The following is a 19,243-nucleotide window of genomic DNA, read 5'->3' as shown; positions in this document are numbered from 1 at the left end:
CGAGGGGCCCTGGCAGAGCTGGGGGAGGAGGGAGCCCGGGGCTGGGCTGGCAGGGGCAGCGGGTCGGGGGCGAGGGGCCCTGGCAGAGCTGGGGGAGGAGGGAGCCCGGGGCTGGGCTGGCAGGGGCAGCGGGTCGGGGGCGAGGGGCCCTGCGGGGGGAGCCCGGGACTGGGCTGGCAGGGGCTGCGGGTCGGGGGCGAGGGGCCCTGGTGGGGGGGCGGAGAGGGGGGAGCCCGGGGCTGGGCTGGCAGGGGCTGCGGGTCGGGGGCGAGGGGCCCTGGCAGAGCTGGGGGAGGAGGGAGCCCGGGGCTGGGCTGGCAGGGGCTGCGGGTCGGGGGCGAGGGGCCCTGGCAGAGCTGGGGGAGGAGGGAGCCCGGGACTGGGCTGGCAGGGGCAGCGGGTCGGGGGCGAGGGGCCCTGCGGGGGGAGCCCGGGACTGGGCTGGCAGGGGCTGCGGGTTGGGGGCGAGGGGCCCTGGCAGAGCTGGGGGAGGAGGGAGCCCGGGACTGGGCTGGCAGGGGCAGCGGGTCGGGGGCGAGGGGCCCTGGCAGAGCTGGGGGAGGAGGGAGCCCGGGGCTGGGCTGGCAGGGGCTGCAGGTCTGGGTCGAGGGGCCCTGGCAGAGCTGGGGGAGGAGGGAGCCCGGGACTGGGCTGGCAGGGGCAGCGGGTCGGGGGCGAGGGGCCCTGGCAGAGCTGGGGGAGGAGGGAGCCCGGGACTGGGCTGGCAGGGGCTGCGGGTCGGGGGCGAGGGGCCCTGGCAGAGCTGGGGGAGGAGGGAGCCCGGGACTGGGCTGGCAGGGGCAGCGGGTCGGGGGCGAGGGGCCCTGGTGGGGGGAGCCCGGGACTGGGCTGGCAGGGGCTGCGGGTCGGGGGCGAGGGGCCCTGGCAGAGCTGGGGGAGGAGGGAGCCCGGGACTGGGCTGGCAGGGGCAGCGGGTCGGGGTCGAGGGGCCCTGCGTGGGGAGCCCGGGACTGGGCTGGCAGGGGCTGCGGGTCGGGGGCGAGGGGCCCAGTGTTGTCGGGTGGGGGGGCCGTTTGGACTGGAGGGGGCAGTAGTGTGTGTGCTTTGCCCCAGCACAGTGCTCTGAGCGCCGGGTGTCCTGACCCAGTAACGGGGACCCAGCCCGACGCTGCCTCCTCGTGGCCATGTGGGGACAGGACGCCGGGTGTCTGCGTTCCCACGGAGGCTCAGATTGCCGGCGACCGCCCGCGGGCGGGTGCGGGGCTGCCGGGGGCTCCCCCTTCTGCACTGGGGCCCAGCCCGGGCCTGGCTGAGCTTCTGGGTCCCATCCTGCTCCTTGCCCCCCAGGCGCGGATCAATGACACCCTGCAGCAGATCGAGGATGCTCAGACCTTCCTCGACACCAGGGCTTCGGAGAGCATCAAGAACGTGAGCCCCTCGCAGCCCCTTCTGGCCCCGGGCCCCAGAGAGGCCTCGGACGAACACCCCATGGCTTCGGGGGGCCCTCCCCTCTCCCAGGGCTGTGCAGCAGGACAGGGGACTGGGAGGAAAAGCCCTGCCCCTGCCATGGGACTCTCTGCACTCCCCCCACTCCCAGAGCCTCCCATACAACCCCGGCTCGGGGGGATGCCCGGGGGCAGGGCACTGGGAGGGTTCTGACCCCCTGGGGTGCAGGTGTGTGGGGTCACGGCACAGAGCCATCCCCTGTCCCAGCAGAGACCTGACCCCACTGGGGGGTCCTGCCCCCCCCCCCAGCCGCTGGGCGCACGAGCTGGTCTGAACTTTTAAAACGCTGCCTGAGCCCCCCTCCCTGGGGGGGGTCCCCGAGCCAGGCTCCCAGCGGCTGGCCCTGGGTGCAGCATCTCACCCCCGTCCCTCTCCCCGCAGGAGAGCCAGGCCTTTCTGAACACGCTGCTGGGCTACTTCGATTCCTACATCGCTTGGGCCAAGAGAACAGTGAGTGAGACCCCGACCGCGGGGGTGGGGGGACTGTCCTGCCCCCTGGGCATGGGATAGGGACGGGCCCTGCCCTGCCTCACTGTCTGTGTCTCTTCGTGCACCCCGAAGCCCTGGTGCACTTACACGCTGCCCCCCGGTGCCTGGCACTGCAGCGTCGCCAGCGACTCCACTGAAACATGTTTGGGACGCTAACGAGCTGAACCCCCTGGCGCCCGCGGGGCAGGGCAGGCTCTGGTTAACACCCCGATTTGGGAAACTGAGGCACCGAGAGAGGCAGGGCCTTGCCCTGGACACGCAGCGAGTTGTGCCCACTGCGGGGTTCCCTCTCCAGCTCGGCATACCCCAGGCTGCTGGCAGTCCCCTGCCCCATCCCAGGGCAGCTCTCCTCTTGCCTAGGGTGTGGGGGAGGGATATGGGGGGCTCTGGGGGCTCCCTGCCCAGTGGTGGGGGGTTGGGAAGGGCAGAGGTGTGAGGCGGGCGGGCCCATGCCTGATGTGGTGCTGACGGGCCATGTCCCTGTCTCTGTTCTGTCCCCAGCTGACAGAAGAGGTGGGGCGATGCGAGCCCGTGGCCAAGACCACGGATGTGGCTGAGACTGTCATCTGCAGTTACGTGGTGGATTCCCTGGTGAGGGGACTTGGGGGACAGCAGTTTTGTGGGAGCTGGGCAGGGGGTGCTGTGCAGGTAGCAGTCTGGGGAGCGCGGGACTTGGGGCCGGAGGGAGCTGTGGGAGTTACATGGGAGCTTTGCCTTCCCAACGCGCCCTTGGGTGAAACTCCCAGCTCCGGGGCCTGGGCGATGCCCGGGCAGCTGGTGGGTCGGAGTGCAGACTCAGCCGCCATGGCTGGGCTCCCTGACACGGCTGGACCCGGCTGAGTAAGGAGAGTCCCAGAGGACTTGCTGGGTCTGGGCCCTGGGGGCTGCACTGAATGCCCCCCGACTCCGGCAGCCCGGCCAGGCTTTGCCGGCCCAGTGGGAGCTGGGCACCAGGCCCTGGCTGTTGAGTTGGGAAGGGTTCAGTGCTCACGAGCCCTGCCGCCCTTTCCCCTGCCCATCCCTGCGGGTGAGGGCAGCCGTGCTGGGGGCCAGGCTCTCAGACCCTGCGTGCGGGCGTGCACAGCTGTTCGCTGACTCACCCCGCTGGCCGGATGGGGCGGGTCCCATCCTCTTCCCCACGCTGTGCTCTTGAGCCGGCTTGTGACGAAGCGGGACTGTTCACAGACAACTGCTTGGAGACCAGGGTAGCTCCCTCCACAGGCAAGTCAATACCCCTGACAGACACAGGTACATTTCCTTCCCTGTCCCAATTCTCCACCCAGCTAACAGGTAAGGTCCAGGGACACTCATCTTCCACTCTCCTCGCCTTCCCTCACTGCTGACTAGACACAGCCATCAGCTCACAAGGCTGCCTAGGCTCATCCAGACTTTCCTTACCAAGCACCTTGCCACTCCCCACAGATCCCCTGCCCTGCCTGTGTCTCCCCCCCTCAGCTGGGGTCTCAGCTCCCACTGTGCCCATTACTGCACAGTCCTCGCTGGTCACACACTCCCAGGGATTAACTGCCCCCCAAAACCGCTCCTCTCTGAGCCTTCAGCACACCTGGTCCTTGTCAATCCCCCTTCGTTTTACTGCTCCCCAGTCACTTACTGCGTACATCCCACCGCTCCCACCAGTTGTCACGGAGTCCCCGGGTGATGCTCTGGAACTGCTCCCCATGAAGCCAGGCAGGACTCTGGGGAAGTCTCCTTTCTGGGAGCAGCCTGTCTGCAGGACACACAGCTCACACAGCTTCCACCTTCCTGGGTCTGACCTCGGAGCATTCAGCATCCTCTGCCCCTCCGTGCGCTTCCCCCAGCGAGTCCGCTCAGGCAGGGTCCTGGGGAAGCCAGAGGGTCCTGCCCCCCAACTCCGCAGTCAGATGTGACTCTCAGCCAGCCAGTAAAACAGAAGGTTTATTAGACGACAGGAACATGGTCTAAAACAGAGCTTGTAGGTGCAGAGAACTGGACCCCTCAGCTGGGTCCATTTTGGGGGGCAGTGAGCCAGGCAACCCCATCTGCCCTTCACTCCATGTCCCAAGCCAGCCCAAAAGGAAACTCTCTCCAGCCCCTCCTCCTCTGGGCTTTGTCCCTTTCCCGGGCCAGGAGGTCACCGGATTCCTTTGTTCTCCAATCCTTTAGCTCTCACCTTGCAGGGGGGAAGGGCCCAGGCCATCAGTGGCCAGGAAACAGGGTGTCGGCCATTCTCTGTGTCCAGACCCCTGCACTCACCTGCCCTCTAGGGCTCTGCAATGATCATACACCCTTACCCCACCACCTAGATACTTAAGAACTGCCTAGGGGAAACTGAGGCACCCCCGCACTATTCAGAGGAAACAGTAAGAACAGTCCCGCTTCGTCACACGGCCCAGCCCCATGGCTCTGGCCCCCTGCTGAGGAGGGGAGATCCAGCCCCGGAGGGGGCTTCTGGGCGGGCGCTGACGGCTGGGGGCCTCTCTCCCCTGCCAGAACGGCTTCTGGTTCAGCCTGGGCTGGTGCGCCATGTTCCTGCTCCCCGGCGTCATCCTGGCCGTGCGGCTCGCCAAGTTCTACCGGCGCATGAAGATCGCTGACATCTACGAGTGAGGAGCCGATATCTACCCCCGCCACGGCCAACCCCCCACCACAACCCCTCTCACAGCCCCGCCATGGCCGAGCCCCCGCCACGGACTGACGCCCACCACGGCCAACCCCTCTCACAGCCCTGCCACGGCCAACCCTCCACCACAACCCCTCTCACAGCCCTGCCACGGCCAACGCCCCGCCACAACCCCTCTCACAGCCCTGCCACGGCTGAGCCCCCACCACAACCCCTCTCACAGCCCCGCCATGGCCAAGCCCCCGCCACGGACCGACCCCCGCCACGGCCAACCCCTCTCACAGCCCTGCCATGGCCGAGCCCCCGCCACGGACTGACGCCCACCACGGCCAACCCCTCTCACAGCCCTGCCTCGGCCAACGCCCCACCACAACCCCTCTCACAGCCCCGCCATGGCCGAGCCCCCGCCACGGACTGACGCCCGCCATGGCCAACCCCTCTCACAGCTCTGCCACGGCCAACGCCCCACCACAACCCCTCTCACAGCCCTGCCACGGCCGAGCCCCCGCCACAACCCCTCTCACAGCCCCGCCATGGCCAAGCCCCCGCCACGGACGGACGCCCACCACGGCCAACCCCTCTCACAGCCCTGCCATGGCCAACGCCCCACCACAACCCCTCTCACAGCCCTGCCACGGCCGAGCCCCCGCCACAACCCCTCTCACACCCCTTGCCCTGGCTGACCCCTACCACACGGCAAGGCCCTGCCCTGAGCCCAGCCCCACACTCTGCCTTGGAGCAGGCTGTGAATTCACCCTGGCCCCCCTGTGCCACACTCTGGTCCCCTCCCACGCTCCCCCAGCGACGCAGGGCTCGTGGGCCCCCTGCCTCGCCCCGCTGCTGCAGCTGGGAAAGGGGTGAGGGAGGAAACATGGCTGCTGTGAAGGTGGCAGGTTCACAGGCTTCTGCAACGCAGCGGGGTCACCGAACCAACCCTCCCTCCCGCGGGCACGGAGCTGGGCCAGCCCCGCCCAGGGTTTCCTTCGCACGGCTCTCCCCATGGCCGCTCAGAGCACCCTGCCCTGACCCTGCACACACCGTCCCGGGGCAGCTGTGGCTGTGTATGGGGCTGCCTGTGGTCCCGCTGGTGCCCTGCCCCTTTGCGCTCTCTGGGCAGTGCTCTCTGGCCCCTGCCAGGGGTCCCTCGAATCGGGGGAAGCCGGCCTGAGCCGGCCCCTGGGACCACGCAGAGGCCCCTGGAGACGCGGGGTGAGGGGGCATTGCTGGTTTCACTTCCTCCTGGAGTTCCTTCCCGCGTGTCAGAGCCAGACGGGGACATGGTATTGGGCTGACGCGAGGCGGGAGAACCAGAACCCCTCGGCTGGCCACGGGTGCAGAATAGCCCAACACCGGCGGCTCAGTCCGGCTCTGCCCCCTTTCCCCTGCCTGGGGTGAGGAGCTGGCGGGGCAGCGTCCCCCGGGGATCCCTAGGGCCGGTCTCCCCTCCCCTCTAGGCACCCGTGAGGGCACCAGCTGCGACTGGCACTCGGCAGCCCTCGCTGCCCCAGTGGGCCTGGCAAATGCAGGTTCTGGCCCATGTGGGGGTTGCTGCTGGGGCCCAGGGTGCACGGGGGAGGCCACGGAGCTGCCCAGCTGGCTCCCCACCCTCCCTGAGAGCCGGGGGTACGTGCCCCCAGCCCACCAGCACGAGGCCCGCTGTGGGGTGGGACGGGGGAGCGTGTCCATCCCCACTGACAGCCTTTCTCTCTCCCCGCAGCAGCGACAGGGAAGCCCTGGCGATGTAAGTACCCGGGGATAAGGGCGGCACAGCCAGCTGCGGAGGGTCTGGGGGGGCGAGGGGCTGAGCAGCAGGGGTGTTGGAGCCCTTTGCGACTGGAAGCAGGGGGCTTGTGGGGGTGCTGGGCCCAGTGTGTGGGGGGCGGGGGACACATCTCTCTTGGGGGAGGGGGCCCCCGAGCCCTTTGCACTTGAGGGCCCCAGGTGCCCCCGAGGCTCATGGGCACCGTTCACCGAGGAGGCTGCAGCGTGGGCAGGGGGCAACGCGTTGGCACGTCCCCTGAGCCTCGGCAGCGAGGGGCATGGCTGCAGGTGGAGGCTTCCCTGGCCACGTCTGTGCCGCACGGCAGGGCCCAGCGCGCCGGGGTGGGCGGAGGGGCCGAGCTCTGCTTGGCCCTGGTGGGGAATCTCGGGCCACGTCCCCAGGCTTCGCAGCCTGTGGTGCCCGTGTCAGCCTTCGCCCGGGGCCCAGCCTGTGCTCAGCCCCAATGCTGGGGACATCCTGCCTCGGCCCCTCTGCTTTGGGGGAGGGGTGTGTTTTTCCCAGGGTATTCTGGGAAATTCTTTGCTGCGATGGCCCAGGGTCTGTGATAGCTCTGAGCCGGGCACTGGGGTGAGCCGGGCACCGGGATGTGCTTAGGATGAGCTGGGTGCTGGGATGAGCCAGGTGCTGGGATGAGCCAGGTGCTGGGGTTACCTGGGCGCCGGGATGGCTGGGCGTTGGGAGGACCCGGGTGCTGGGATGACCTGGGTGCTGGGATGACCTGGGTGCTGGGGTGAGCCGGGCGCTGGGGTGACCCGCCCCCTCTGCTTGGTTTTGCAGGTCTCCGTCTGCGACGCTGTTTAAAATCCCCCGGGTGGAGATGAAGAAGTAGCAGGCACCCTGCCTGCACCCACACTGGCCCTGGTCTCAGGCCCCCGAGGGCTGCTTAAGGGATCATGGGGCAGGCACCCACTGATCTGATTAGACACCTGGACTCCATGGGCCAAACCAGCCAATCTGCCGTGCCGGCTCCACCGAGCCCCGCCTTTCCCTGCACCCATGGGAATCCATTGCTCAGCCAATCACAAGACTTCCCTGGGTGGGAGCCATCCTGCTTCCTGCCCCCATGGCTATGTTGTGGTACATAGACCCTGCACTGCACCGCAAACCCGGAGCTGGGAGAGAAGGGGGGAAAGAACCAGCAGCCCCTCTCCCTACAATCACCATGGGGGTTCACTGTGGATCTAACACAAAGGATGGGAATCCCGCTATGGGGCAGGACCCACCATGGCTCCTCGGCCCCTTCCCCCGGCCCAGCCTCCCTCCCTGGAGTCAGGCAGTGTTTGGCCGCGTGGCTCTTGCCGCAGGGATGGTCCTGGTGCTGCTGCTGGTTTGTCCTGCCGTCCTTGGGGCCCAGGGGTCCTGATTTCCTGCCCCATGCTGCTCAATGCCAGCAGCAGCGCTGTCCATCACTCACTGTGTGGGGCTGGCTCCCCCCTAGGCGCCTGGGTCCTTGTGGGCATGGTGGGGGTAGGGTGATGGTTCCCAGAGGCCTCCCCGCCCCAGGCGTGCGTTGGGAACGGCTTTTGGCATGCCTCGTTGCGATGGAGCAGCTGGGCACTGTCTGGCCCCACAGCACCAAGGGGCTGGGCCAGGGCAGGTGGCTGGGCGCAGGAGGTGGAGGGGACGGGGTACCCAAGCTCGAAGCCGTGGGAGGGTGGTGTCAATACACCCCCATGCCGGAGGTGCCCTGCATGACAGCTGTATGATGAGCCATTTCACCCGCCCCAGCCTTCACCCACCATGTCACAGCCTTGGCCGAGAGGTGTCGTGTGTGGGCCGCGCCCTAGATACATGTGGGGTGGGTGCCTATCTGTGCCCCCGAGCGCCCGTGTGCCGACAGCCGCCTGCCTCTGGCCGTGCCCCAGACCAGCAGGCCTCGGAGTCCCACCCCTGTCCCAGGAGCACAGTGGGCTGAGCGGCCGCCAGCCAGGCATTGCTGGGCTGGGCACTGGCTCATGGTGGGGCTGCTGGAGGCAAACGCAGGACGTCCTGGCAGCAATTAGCAGCCCCCGCTGTGCTCCGGGAGGGCCCCGCTCTGCGGCTGGGGAGCAGAGCTCTCCCAGGGGCCCGGCAGGACTCGCCCTGGGCTGGGTGCCCTGCGATTAGGGGATGGCCCCGCAGCCTCCTGCCTGCCCGTGAAAGGAGTCCCTGGCTCTGCGCCCATGCCCTGGTTGGTGTGGCACGGGGGAGGCGATTGTTTATTTTTGTACGAAGGGGAGTCGCTGGGGGCGCTGGCTGACGCTGTGACGTGCTATTGACCCAATAAAGTGTGTGCCGCAGTCGGGCACCGGGTGCTTCCCCATGGCCGAATAGAGAGAGCCTGGCAGAGGGGGTCCTTGGAGCAGCATGGGCAAGGGGGCTGGTGTGCGGGGCCCCCTGAGTCCCCCTTACATTACAGGACACCCCCTCCCGTGCTGCTGAGCCCATCTACCCCAGCCCCCCTTACGGGCAGGGCCGTGGCCCTCGGTGCTGGGCGGGCAGCATGGGGTGCGTGCTGGTGCACCTGGCGCGGAGGCCGTGGCCCCACCGCCCTGGGAGCGGAGCTGCTGCCCTGGGGGCACTGAGCCTGCAGCCTGGATGCCCAGCTGTGTCCAGGGCCCAGCGGGGCAGCTCCTGTGACAGCAGCCCAGGAACGCTCGCCTGGGGGGTGGGACCAGCCAGATGTGGGGCTGGCTGGGAAACCTCAGCAAGGGGCTATTAATGGCCCCCAATGGCCATGCCCACAGCCAGGATGAGGCCTGCGGGCGGCTCGGTTCCGGTTTGTAATGTAGACTAGACGGCCCTTGGTCAGTGGCAGGGCACGACCTGGCCCAGCCAGTTGTAAGCAGGGTCCCTGGAGTAGCGGGCATGGCTCGGGCCCCGCCCTTGCCGGGCAATGAAGATACTGGTGCCCGCCACCTTGTCTTGCTGGGGAAGCTGGTGCCTGGCTGCCTCTTGCCGGGGGGGCTGTGCCCCTTCTTTGCAGCAGCTCCATCAGCTGCTTTCCCTCTCCCAGCCCCGCCCCCCGGGCCCTGTGGCTGGGCGCAGCGGGTCGTGCCTGCGTTGGCAGCGGAAATGCCGCCGTGGCCCCAAGCCGAGCGAGCGGCGGGATGCCCCGTCTTCCGTGCAGCTGGCAGCCCTTGGGGGCTGGCTGTGTGCATGGGTTCCTCGGGGGTGGCAGGTTCCGCTTTTGGTGGGGGAGGGGGTCCCACCACAGCGGAGCAGTGACAAGCCGCTTGAAAAAGAGGAAAATGTGGTCGTGAAACCACACCAACTGGCGGGCCCCAGAGCTGCCCTTCGCTGGGGCTCAGTCAGCCTCCAGTTCACAGGGCCAGGGGCTGGCCTGGCCCCCTGTGCCCGGGTGACTGATGCAGCAGGGTCTGACCGAGCAGGAACCGGAGGGGAGGACCCCCGCTGCTGGAGTCTTGGCTTGTGCTAGCCCGAGCTGGGGGGCCCGCGCGTCCGGAGGCCCCGGCAGCGTTCTTCCCTCTCCGTAACCGCCAAGCGCCATCAGAAACAGCCCCTGGGAGGGCAAGGCGAAGGGCCGGGGCTGGAGTGGGCGAGGCGTTAGTCCCAGTGGGGGGGCAGGGGCCAGTCGGTCTTGGCCCCTGTCCATGCAGCAGAGAACCCAAGCAGCTGGCTCTGGCTTCAGCAGGCCCAGGAGCAGCAACTGGCCCATTTGACTCTCCCCCTGCCGGCAGGAATTCGACAGCCCCGGGGCAACCCCTGGCTTGGAGGGGATGGGCGAGGGGGCCCTTGGGGGATTCTCTCTAACAGTGCGCAGCCCCAAAGCTGCCTTGGGGGCAGCCCTGCCCAGCTTCGGGAACTTCAACCACGCTGCTGAGCCTCCCTGTCCTGCCGTGGGGGGGCAGAGCATTTCCCCCAGCCCCTGGGATGTGAAAACCGCTATTGCAGGACCCCGACACAGACTGCATGGGCTTCTCATTGGCTGGGCTCTGGCGTGCTGGGATCGGCTGGGGTGCAGAGGGCTCTAGGGAAGGGCAAAGCTGTTGATAAGGGGAAACCTATAAACCCCTCCCTGCACCTGGCCTCTCTTCCTGCGCTGGGCATGACCCAGTAAGGAACAGTGGGGAGAGCACTGCACCTCTGGGGTGTGGATCCTGCTGGGCGCCAGACCCCTGGCTGCCTTCTGCTGCGACCCATCACGGCCCGCTAACAAGAGCTTGCCCACTCCAGCTAGCCTGCCACGGGCAATTCCACGGGCAGGGCTGAGCGCCAGGCAGTCCCAGGCCTCCGCCCTGCCTGGCTCCTGGTAGTTTAGACCCAGCAGTGGCAGAGGATGCTGACTGGCCCGCAGGCTGCGTTACCCTACTGCCCTCCCTTGAGTTTCAGCAGCAAACCCAAGCTCCACCTGTGTAGCCTTGGCAGGCCCATCTCGAGTGTCCCATGCCCCGCTCTCGGCTTGCCTCACCCACCTGGAGCGCCCTCCCCACAGCCATTTCCGCTGGCTGCAGTATTCTTCGCTTCCTGTCCCAGACTGTTGTGCACCTTGTTAAACAGCTGCCCTGGGCCACTTCAGAGGGGGCTGCATGTCAGCAGTGGGCCCAGCAGCTTGGGAGCCTTGGGATCAGAGAACCGCAGGAAAGACTTTGGTCTGTCTCCCTGCGGAGGCTGGCGGAAAGCAGGGGCCCTTGGGTACAGCTCCAGCTTGCCCTGGGCAGCTCCTCACACGCCAGCAGCTTGGGTCCGGGCCCAGAACCAGAGGAGGTCACGAGCACTGTGGGAAGGAAGGTGGATACCAGCCCACAAGCAGGTTGAAGTCGTCCCAGCAGCTCTGCACCCACTGCAGCCGGGCCAGGCTACGGCACCTGCCCCCTTCCCCGCTGGCCCAGGCTGTGGCTGGGGGGAGAGGGCAAGGCAGAGCATAAGCTCTTTGCCCCTCCCCTCATGGGGGTGTTCTGGCCCCCCACAAATCCAGCTGGGCGAGGCTGTGCCCTACTAAAGCTATAGCCCCACAAGCCGTGAGCCTGGCCATCTCCCACCCCAGGCAGGGCAGGCAAGAGGGAACCCCGGGGGGGTGGGGGGGCACTCCGGGAAAGCCCCGGGCCATGTGGAAAGCAGTGTTGTGAAGCCACCAGGTGGCACTTTCTTTCTGTCAGCCACGTGCTGAGCCACCCCACACAGGGGTTGTGTATGTGTCTTTGTGTTCCCCCCCGAAGTATCAGGGACCACCAGAGCCGGGACCCTGGCCAGGGCAGACCAGCGCTCGGAGGCCCGTCACAGAACCCTCTGTCTAGTGGCCTGGCTGGCACGGTCGGAGACAGGCCGAGGGCCAGACGTGGGGTGAGGAAGAAGTGGGGGCCAGACGTGGGGTGAGGGAGAAGTGGGGGGTGTTACCTTTCTGTGCAGCCTGGAGCCCAGCTCACCAGCGAGGATCAACTGGGCGTCCCATCGCCTCAGTACCTTGGCTCCCCACGGTCTCTGCCACCCACCCGGCGGTTTCCCGACGGCTGAAATGCTGGAGTGGAACCGCAGCCTGCGGGCCCAGGACAAGGGCGTCCGGGTGAAATGCAACAGCCCGTGCTGGACAGGGGGTCGGACCAGAGGAGCCGATGGTCCCTGCTGGCCCAGCGCTCTCGGGGCTGGGTGCTGTGTTTTCACTGAAACCCTAAACCGGGGCCCAGCCCATCACCCTCCCTTGGCGTGCACCCAGGTGCACTGAGCCCAGGCCCCCGGGCCCTGCTTCGGAGACACTGCTCCACAGGCACCCTCGGCTCGCTGGAGCAGAGCCAGGCAGCAGGGGGAGAAAGTGACCCACTTCCCCTCCCTGCCACGGCCTGCAGCGGAACAAAGCTGCATTGATAACAAGCCAAGCGGATCCTAACAGCATCAGCAGTTCCTCTTCCACAGGCCCAGCAGTGCGTTTGCACGTGGGTATGCCGTCCGCTACAGGGACTTTCCGCAGCCCCCAGCCTCCGCCTAGAGCTCCGGCAGCAGCTGCCAGCCAGGAGAGCCTGGGCCCAAGGGCCCGCAGCCAGGGCAAGACAGGAGACTGGCTGTCACTCGTTAAACACCTTTTAATATTGCATATAGGACAAGAGCAACTGGACAGTGGCATGCAAAGCCAACTACGGCCTAAAGACTCCTTCCTTGTGCAAACAAAGAGCCGCCCAACTCGGCCTCAAACTCTTTTCTCTTGCCGGTGTGAGATGTTCTACGCCAGCTGGTTAATGACACTCACTGGAAAACTAGCGGAGGGAGGGCAAGCTGGCACAGGGCCTGCTGGCCACCAAGGTACCTGCAGCTGGGTAGGCAGGGAGCTGAGCTGGTCCCAGGAGCAGCCCCTTCCCCGACCCCCCACCCCTTGGACAAGTGAAGCTGCTGTTTTAAGGAGCAGCTGCATTCGCAGGCCCAGCAGCTGCCCAAGGTAGCAAAGCCCCTTCATGCTTCAGAGAGACTGGGGTGTAAGACACAGTAATTGGGGCAGAAGGGGCTAGGCAGGTACAGCTCCTCTCTGTTTTGGAAGTCACCCAGCTGCCAGTCACTGCACTGCCTCAGCCCCCGCACTGCCTCAGCCCCCGAGAGCTGTCTACACTAAGGCTTGAGCCCTCGAGTTAACCTGGCGCCAGGCCAGCCAGGGTAGCTCACCCATGGGATCAGGTAAGTCAAGGTGAAGGGCTCTGGTGTAGACAATCCCCAAAGCACCCACCTCCCACTCCTGATCTTTGACGCAGATGGGAACAGGGACCAGGCAGCTTCACAGCTTAGGGGGCTGCTCTAGACCCAGGCACAGAGGGGACGGGCAGTCACTCCAGAAGACACCTCCCCTCCCCCGGACCTATGCCCAATGCCTGAGCACAGCTGACTGCCTGCGGGGGCTGCCCCTTAGACCCGGCAACTCAAGGGAGCCCAGCTGATTGCATCCCGCCAGCGTGACCTCCCGCCTCCCTCTGGGGCTGGGCTGGCTGCAGCGACCCCCACGCCCCAGTGGAAGGGGGAGGAGGCTCAGAGCCTTTGTCGAGTCACCACCATTTCTGGCTGTTGGGTGGCAGGAGCTCTGGGGGCTCTCCTCCCTGCCCTGCTAATTAGCGAGGCCTTGCTGGAAGGGAGGGGCTCCCCCCCAGGAGTGGGGCCCTGTGCCCAGAGGAAGGCATGGGAGGGCAGTGGGGTGAGCGAGGCAGGAGAGGGAGCGGCTGATGCAGCACACACTCTGCTCTGCCCCCCGGGCGCCCTGCCTGCCCTGACCACTGCAGCTGGGCCCTGGGGGTGGGAGAGAGAGTGTCTGAAGCACCAGCCAGAGCTCTCCTCGTGCCTGCTGGTGTGACACATGGAGCCCTCGGAAAAGTTCCTCCCGGGCCAAGGGCTAGCGCCTGATGAGCGGCCAGCGATTGCCTGTGGGGCCCAGAGCGCGGACAGCGCCACCCGTGGGGATCTGGGCTGGAGGCATTAGATCCGACCAGTTCCCTATGCCTCCCTCCTCCAGAAACCAGCTGGCCGGCAGCTCCCAACTCACGCTGACCCACACAAACCCTTGCGTGTGCTCCCAGCCCATGCAGCCTCCCCCCTGCAGACAGTCAGCAGGGCTGAGAGCGCAGCCAACTCCAGCCAGAGTTCGTGGGAGCCGCGGGGGCTCAGCACCCGGACAGCCTGGCCCCCTCTTCCCATTGAAATAGATGCACGGCCGCGCTCAGCTGCCCTGAAACCCAGCGCTGCCCCAGGACCCTTCACGGGCAGTTTAGGTTTCTTTAAAATGTTCCCTCGCCCATTTAAAAAACAAAACCCCCTTGGGAGGAGCAAACCAGGCAGGGGCTGTGAGCGCGGCCGGGTCTCCCGTTCCAATCCCAGCCAAGCAAGCCCTGCCCCGAGGTGGCTGCATTCACACAGGGAGCCGACCAGCGTCTGGCGTCCCCCCAGGAGAGACGGGACCTGGGCAGGAGAGGGGGCGAGCGGGTCCCCGGTGGCCCTGACTCAGCCGGGGGGGAAGGCCGGGGAAGGGCCAGCCAAGGCTGACACAGCACCCCGCGTTTCTTGGAAGGCGGAGAGGAGGTTAGAGCCCAGGGCCAGGAACAGGAAAGGAGAGGCCGGGTCTAAGTTTGCCTCCTGCACTTACAGCCGCCAGGAGGCGCTGCTAGGGCAGGCGGGGCCTCGCCGCAGGCAAGGGGCAGCCAGGCACAGCTGCCGGCCCCAGGCCTGAGCTTGCGGCCCCTCCGTGGTTTCATTAGGAAATCGGCTGTTCACCACTCGGGGCAGCTGATGAGCTGATCCCCCGGGGGGGGAGAGACACTAGCAAGGCCATGAACGGACGGGGCTGCCGCTGGCAAGGGCACCTCCGGCCTGAGGCCCAGGCAGCGGTCCCGGGGACCAGCCAGCCAGGAGCTCAGGAGCAGAAACAGCTGCAGTGGGGAGGTTTTAGAGACTGGGTCCAGGCCAGCAGTGCCCACGTGAGCGGGTTCATTCACCAGTGATCCCGTGCTGCCAAGGGGCATGCCTGCTCCTAAACAGCCTGGCCGTGGGCAAGTTACAGCAGGGGACTTTCAAAAACAAATGAAGTGAAATGGGAATTTGGGTTAAGACCTTGTACTTTATCCCCCACGCTCCATGGGTAGAGGGCAGGAAGCCAGCGTTTAACTCAAAGGGGTGCTGTAGGCCAGGAGGGGGGCTCTCGCATGCAGTCAGAGCTCTCCCTCTCTCTCACACTCCTTCTCTGGGGAAACTGCCTCAGCTGTAAAAACCCCACAGACACCCCAGTGATCCTCCCCCAGGTCTTGCCTGGGCTGCCCCCCTCACCCCACGGACTCATGAACAGTGCAACGTCTTGGGAGTCTGTTTGAGGCAGGAAGGTTTAACTAGAGTTGGTCTCTGCCTCTGGAAATGGGGGGAAGCAGGCGTCTGCTGCCCCACCCCAGCTGTTGCAGGGGGCATCCCCTACCCACGCTCGCTAGGTTGTCACTCCCATTCCGTCCACACGGCTGTTCATACAGCATCGCTCGGGTCACAGCCTGGGCAAGGAGTCCTGCACGCTCCCGTCTGCGGCGGTGTTTCTGGGGCGGCCTTGGGGCCAGCCCTGTGCTGTCTCGGCGGGGCGGGCGGCGGGAACGGAAGGCCCTGCAAGATGTCAGCATAAAGATCGTCCTGAGTGCACTGATGCTGCGCCACCTTGTGCAACAGCGGCTTCAGCAAGGCCAGGGTCAGCGGGGTGCCCCCGGCGGAGAAGGGAGCCGGGTCGCCCTCCGAGCGGGGGAGGTGCTGCAGGACGATGCTGAGAACGTCCGAGACGGTCAAGTCTGCGGGGCACAGCTCCCACAGGGTGGCCAGGTACGGGTCCAGGTCCCGGTGCTGGGCGAACTGCGCCAGGAGGGTGGAGAAGATCTCCTTGGTGAGCAGCGGGCTGAGCTTGGAAAATTTCTCGGCCGCCTCCACCACCCGCTGCCACCTGCGGAGGCGGACGAGCAGCTGCACGGCTTGCAGGACGGCTTTGGGCCGCGCACTGCACAGCAGCAGCTCGATCTCCATCTCGCGGTCGGTGGCCGTTTGGGGGCGCGTCCGGTCGAGAACGGCCAGCGCTCTCCTGTAGAGGGGCACCCCGCCCTCGGGGCCCTCCTTGGTGCTGTATGTCCAGGAGGTGCCAAGGTACTGCTGGGTCAGCTCCACAAAGCTGGGCAGCCACTTGGGTTTGAACCTGTGCAGGGAGCCGCAGATGAGCTCGAAGAGCGGGACCGCCCCATTGACGCCCCGCTCCTCCTGCTGGGACCAGTTAGGGACTGGCCCCCCCAAGACCTTCTTCCAGACGTCTGGGGTGGCCCTGGCCACCAGGAGCCCGTCTCCATTCTGCTGCAGCTGCAGGCTGCCCCGGATGGCTTTCCAGGAGGCCCTGGGGAAGGAGCTGAAGACAGCGTTCAGATAGGCCAGGTTCTCCCTGTCCAAGTCCAAGTGCAGGAGGCGGCTGACCTCCTGCCCCACCAGCTCCTCGCAGCACCTGTCGACTTCGCTCTCCGAAGCGCCCACGACGCAGGACTTGAGCAGCTCCAGGCTCAGGTAGCTCTGGAGATCCATGCTCATCGTGCTCAGCAGCTTGGCGTAGGTCTCCGGGAGGGCCCTGGCTGCCCTCTCCTTATCGGGGAGGCTGTGCTGCAGGATGGAGGAGAGCGCAATGGGTGCCTGGAACATGTCCCCCTTCTTCAGCTTCTCCACCGTCAGCTGGGAGCTGCTGAGGCTCCGCCTCTGGTAGTACTTGCAGGCTTCCTCGAAGACCATCTCCACCAGGGCGGGCTCGGGCCTGCCGCCCTCCTCCGGGCTGGAGAAGCTGAAGTGATAGATGCCGGCCGGGGTGAGGAGCTGGATCTCCTCCGCCCCTCTCGGGGACTCCAGGAAATGCACCTCTTTGGTGCTCAGGAGTCTTTTCTCAATCAGCCTCCCACTGGTCAGGTCAATGAGATACAAGACCCCCGCCAGCACGCAGGCCAGGGTGCTGCCAAAGGCCTTCAGCTGCACGGGGTCTCCTTGGGCCAGGCAGCTGCCCCCCAGATCATAGACCTGTCTCCAGGTCCCGTCTGGCTGAACCAGACGCACCGTGCCTCGTGTGCTGAGCAGCAGGAGCCCCCCGCAGCTGGACAGGGCACAGGTATGAATGTCCAGAGGCGCTATGGACAACAGGAGACCCACGGACCCAAACACGAGCTTCTTGAAGTCACTGGAGTGCAGGATTTTGCTGTGGACGATCCCGCCAGATGGGGCCACAATGGTGACTTTAGTCTCCCGAGGGCACCAGATGAGCAGGAACGTGGAGACGCTGGCAAAGGTGGCACTGGTGGGCACCAGGAAGACATGCTGGGGTGAGGCCAGGACTCGGTACTGGGGGCTGTTGTGCACCACTATCCTCATGGCGCCCAGGTGCGCCCCCTGCTCCCCCAGCTCCAGAGCCCTGGTGCAGATGCAGTACCCGAAGGCCCCCCTGCCTGGGTCCAGATGAGCGTCCGAGGGGGGCCTCTCCTCGCACCAGACCAGACTGCCTCCCTGGCTGCAGATGGAAACAATCCGAGCCCGGGCCCCGTGGCACAACTCCAGGGTCTGCTGCAGCTGCCAGCCCAGCGCTGTCACGAACCCCCACACCTCGGTCCTGCCCTGCTCCCAGACGATGGCCAGCACCCAGGAGGTCCGCGCTGCGGGGCTCTGCAGGAAGAGCAGTTCCGTGATGGGGGGCTGGGGCGGCTGCCAGCTCCTCTCCAGGCCCCCCGCCCCGGTGCCCAGGCGCTGGAAGGCGATCACCTGCGGCTGGAGCGCCGGCCGACCACGCAGGAGCAGCAGAAGGTGTTGCCCATCTGGGCTGGTCTGGACGTGGGGGGTCGCCAGGCCCGGCCCATGCTGGCTCAGCAGCTCCCGCAGGCGCCGGCCGCTGACAAAGTCGCTCAAGTCGGAGACCTGCCGCAGCGCCCCGGCTCGCTTCATCTCGGGGCGCCTGGCGCAGCCCCCGCCAGCATGAGGCGGGGCAGAGAGGGCCCTGGCTGCTGAGCTGTCACCACTGCCTGAGGCTCCCCAGACACCCGCCCCCGGCTCGCCCTGACCCCCCCGGGGGCTCCCCAGACACCCCCCCCCGGCTCGCCCTGACTCCCCTGGGGGCTCCCCAGACACCCCCCCCGGCTCACCCTAGCTCCCCCGGGGGTTCCCCAGACACCCCCTGCCCCTGCTCGCCCTAGCTCCCCTGGGGGTTCCCCAGACACCCCCCCCCCGGCTCGCCCTAGCTCCCCCGGGGGCTCCCCAGACACCCCCCCCGGCTCGCCCTAGCTCCCCCGGGGGCTCCCCAGACACCCCCCCCGGCTCGCCCTGACCCCCCCGGGGGCTCCCCAGACACCCCCCCCGGCTCGCCCTGGCTCCCCCGGGGGCTCCCCAGACACCCCCCCCGGCTCGCCCTGACCCCCCCGGGGGCTCCCCAGACACCCCCCCCGGCTCGCCCTGACCCCCCCGGGGGCTCCCCAGACACCCCCCCGGCTCGCCCTGGCTCCCCCGGGGGCTCCCGACACCCCCCCCGGCTCGCCCTGACCCCCCCGGGGGCTCCCCAGACACCCCCCGCGGCTCGCCCTGGCTCCCCCGGGGGCTCCCCAGACACCCCCCCCCGGCTCGCCCTGGCTCCCCCGGGGGCTCCCCAGACACCCCCCCCGGCTCGCCCTGGCTCCCCCGGGGGCTCCCCAGACACCCCCCGCCCCGGCTCGCCCTGACCCCCCCGGGGGCTCCCCAGACACCCCCCCTGGCTCCCCAGGGGCTCCCCAAGCCCCGCGCCCCCCCCGCTGGCTGCGCCTGCCCGGCCTGCGTGCGCCCCGGCGGCCTGCTCCGCGCGTCTCTGCGCCGCGCCCCGGCCCTGTGCTCCCGGGCGCCCGCTCGGAGCCGGGCCGATCGCCCAGCGCCGGGGCCCGGCCGCGCTCAGCTGCGCGCCCCGCTGCGATCACGAGGCCCTCGGCTTCCGGGCGGAGCCGCGTCTCCCTCCCCGCCCCGCGTCCCCAGCCCCGGCCCTTGTACTTCCGTCCCTGCCCGGCGAGGCTCGACCCGGACCCCGGCCGAGCCGCCCCCCGGGGGCCGCTCGGGGGCGGCCCGGTGCCGTGGGCCCGCCACCTGCCTCTTCCCGCCCCGGGCGGGCCCCGCCACTTGTGTCGCGAGTTTGGAGGAGCTCAGCGGCCGGGAGAGTCAAGGGGGCGCCCCAGGGGCGGGTGGCCGCGGGCCCCAGGGCTGCACCCCACGCGTACAGGGTGGAGCAGGACAGAGAGGGGCCCCGGCCCGGCCCCTCCCCTGGCTGATGGGAAGGATTGGGGCCTGAAAAACACTCTCTCAGGAAGAGAGACTGAAAGGGTGGGAAAGAATCCTTTGCCTTAGGGGGAGAGCAACAAAAGGGGACCCCAAACAAGTGTATAAAATAACCGCTGGGCCACGTCTCTTGTCCCTGTCTCCGAACGGGGGAGCCGGGGGATGTTCGG

General features: G+C 67.6%; 2 protein-coding genes across 2 annotated transcripts in view; one reads left to right on the top strand and one right to left on the bottom strand.

Annotated features, from left to right (window-relative positions):
- Positions 1-8,615, top strand: part of LOC311524109 (prominin-1-A-like) — a gene marked incomplete at its 5' end in the record, with an annotated part of 38,094 nt that extends 29,479 nt beyond the window's left edge. Inside the window, 6 exons of the mRNA XM_084634897.1 lie at positions 1,309-1,389; positions 1,849-1,917; positions 2,458-2,547; positions 4,429-4,541; positions 6,276-6,299; positions 7,119-8,615. Coding sequence (XP_084491023.1) covers positions 1,309-1,389; positions 1,849-1,917; positions 2,458-2,547; positions 4,429-4,541; positions 6,276-6,299; positions 7,119-7,170 — 429 coding nt within the window. The 3' untranslated portion in view covers positions 7,171-8,615. The remainder of the gene's footprint in view (positions 1-1,308; positions 1,390-1,848; positions 1,918-2,457; positions 2,548-4,428; positions 4,542-6,275; positions 6,300-7,118) is intronic.
- Positions 8,616-12,338: 3,723 nt separating this feature from the next.
- On the bottom strand, positions 12,339-17,844 carry HPS6 (HPS6 biogenesis of lysosomal organelles complex 2 subunit 3). Its single transcript, XM_084635075.1, has one exon. It carries the CDS (start codon positions 17,724-17,726, stop codon positions 15,255-15,257), a length of 2,472 nt encoding a protein of 823 aa, XP_084491201.1. The 5' UTR covers positions 17,727-17,844; the 3' UTR covers positions 12,339-15,254.
- Positions 17,845-19,243: the final 1,399 nt, after the last annotated feature.

Source organism: Lepidochelys olivacea (assembly GCF_965140295.1).
Source record: "Lepidochelys olivacea isolate rLepOli2 genome assembly, chromosome: 7".
Classification (NCBI taxonomy): Eukaryota; Metazoa; Chordata; order Testudines; family Cheloniidae; genus Lepidochelys; species Lepidochelys olivacea.
This window is presented reverse-complemented; position numbering and strand designations above follow the sequence as displayed.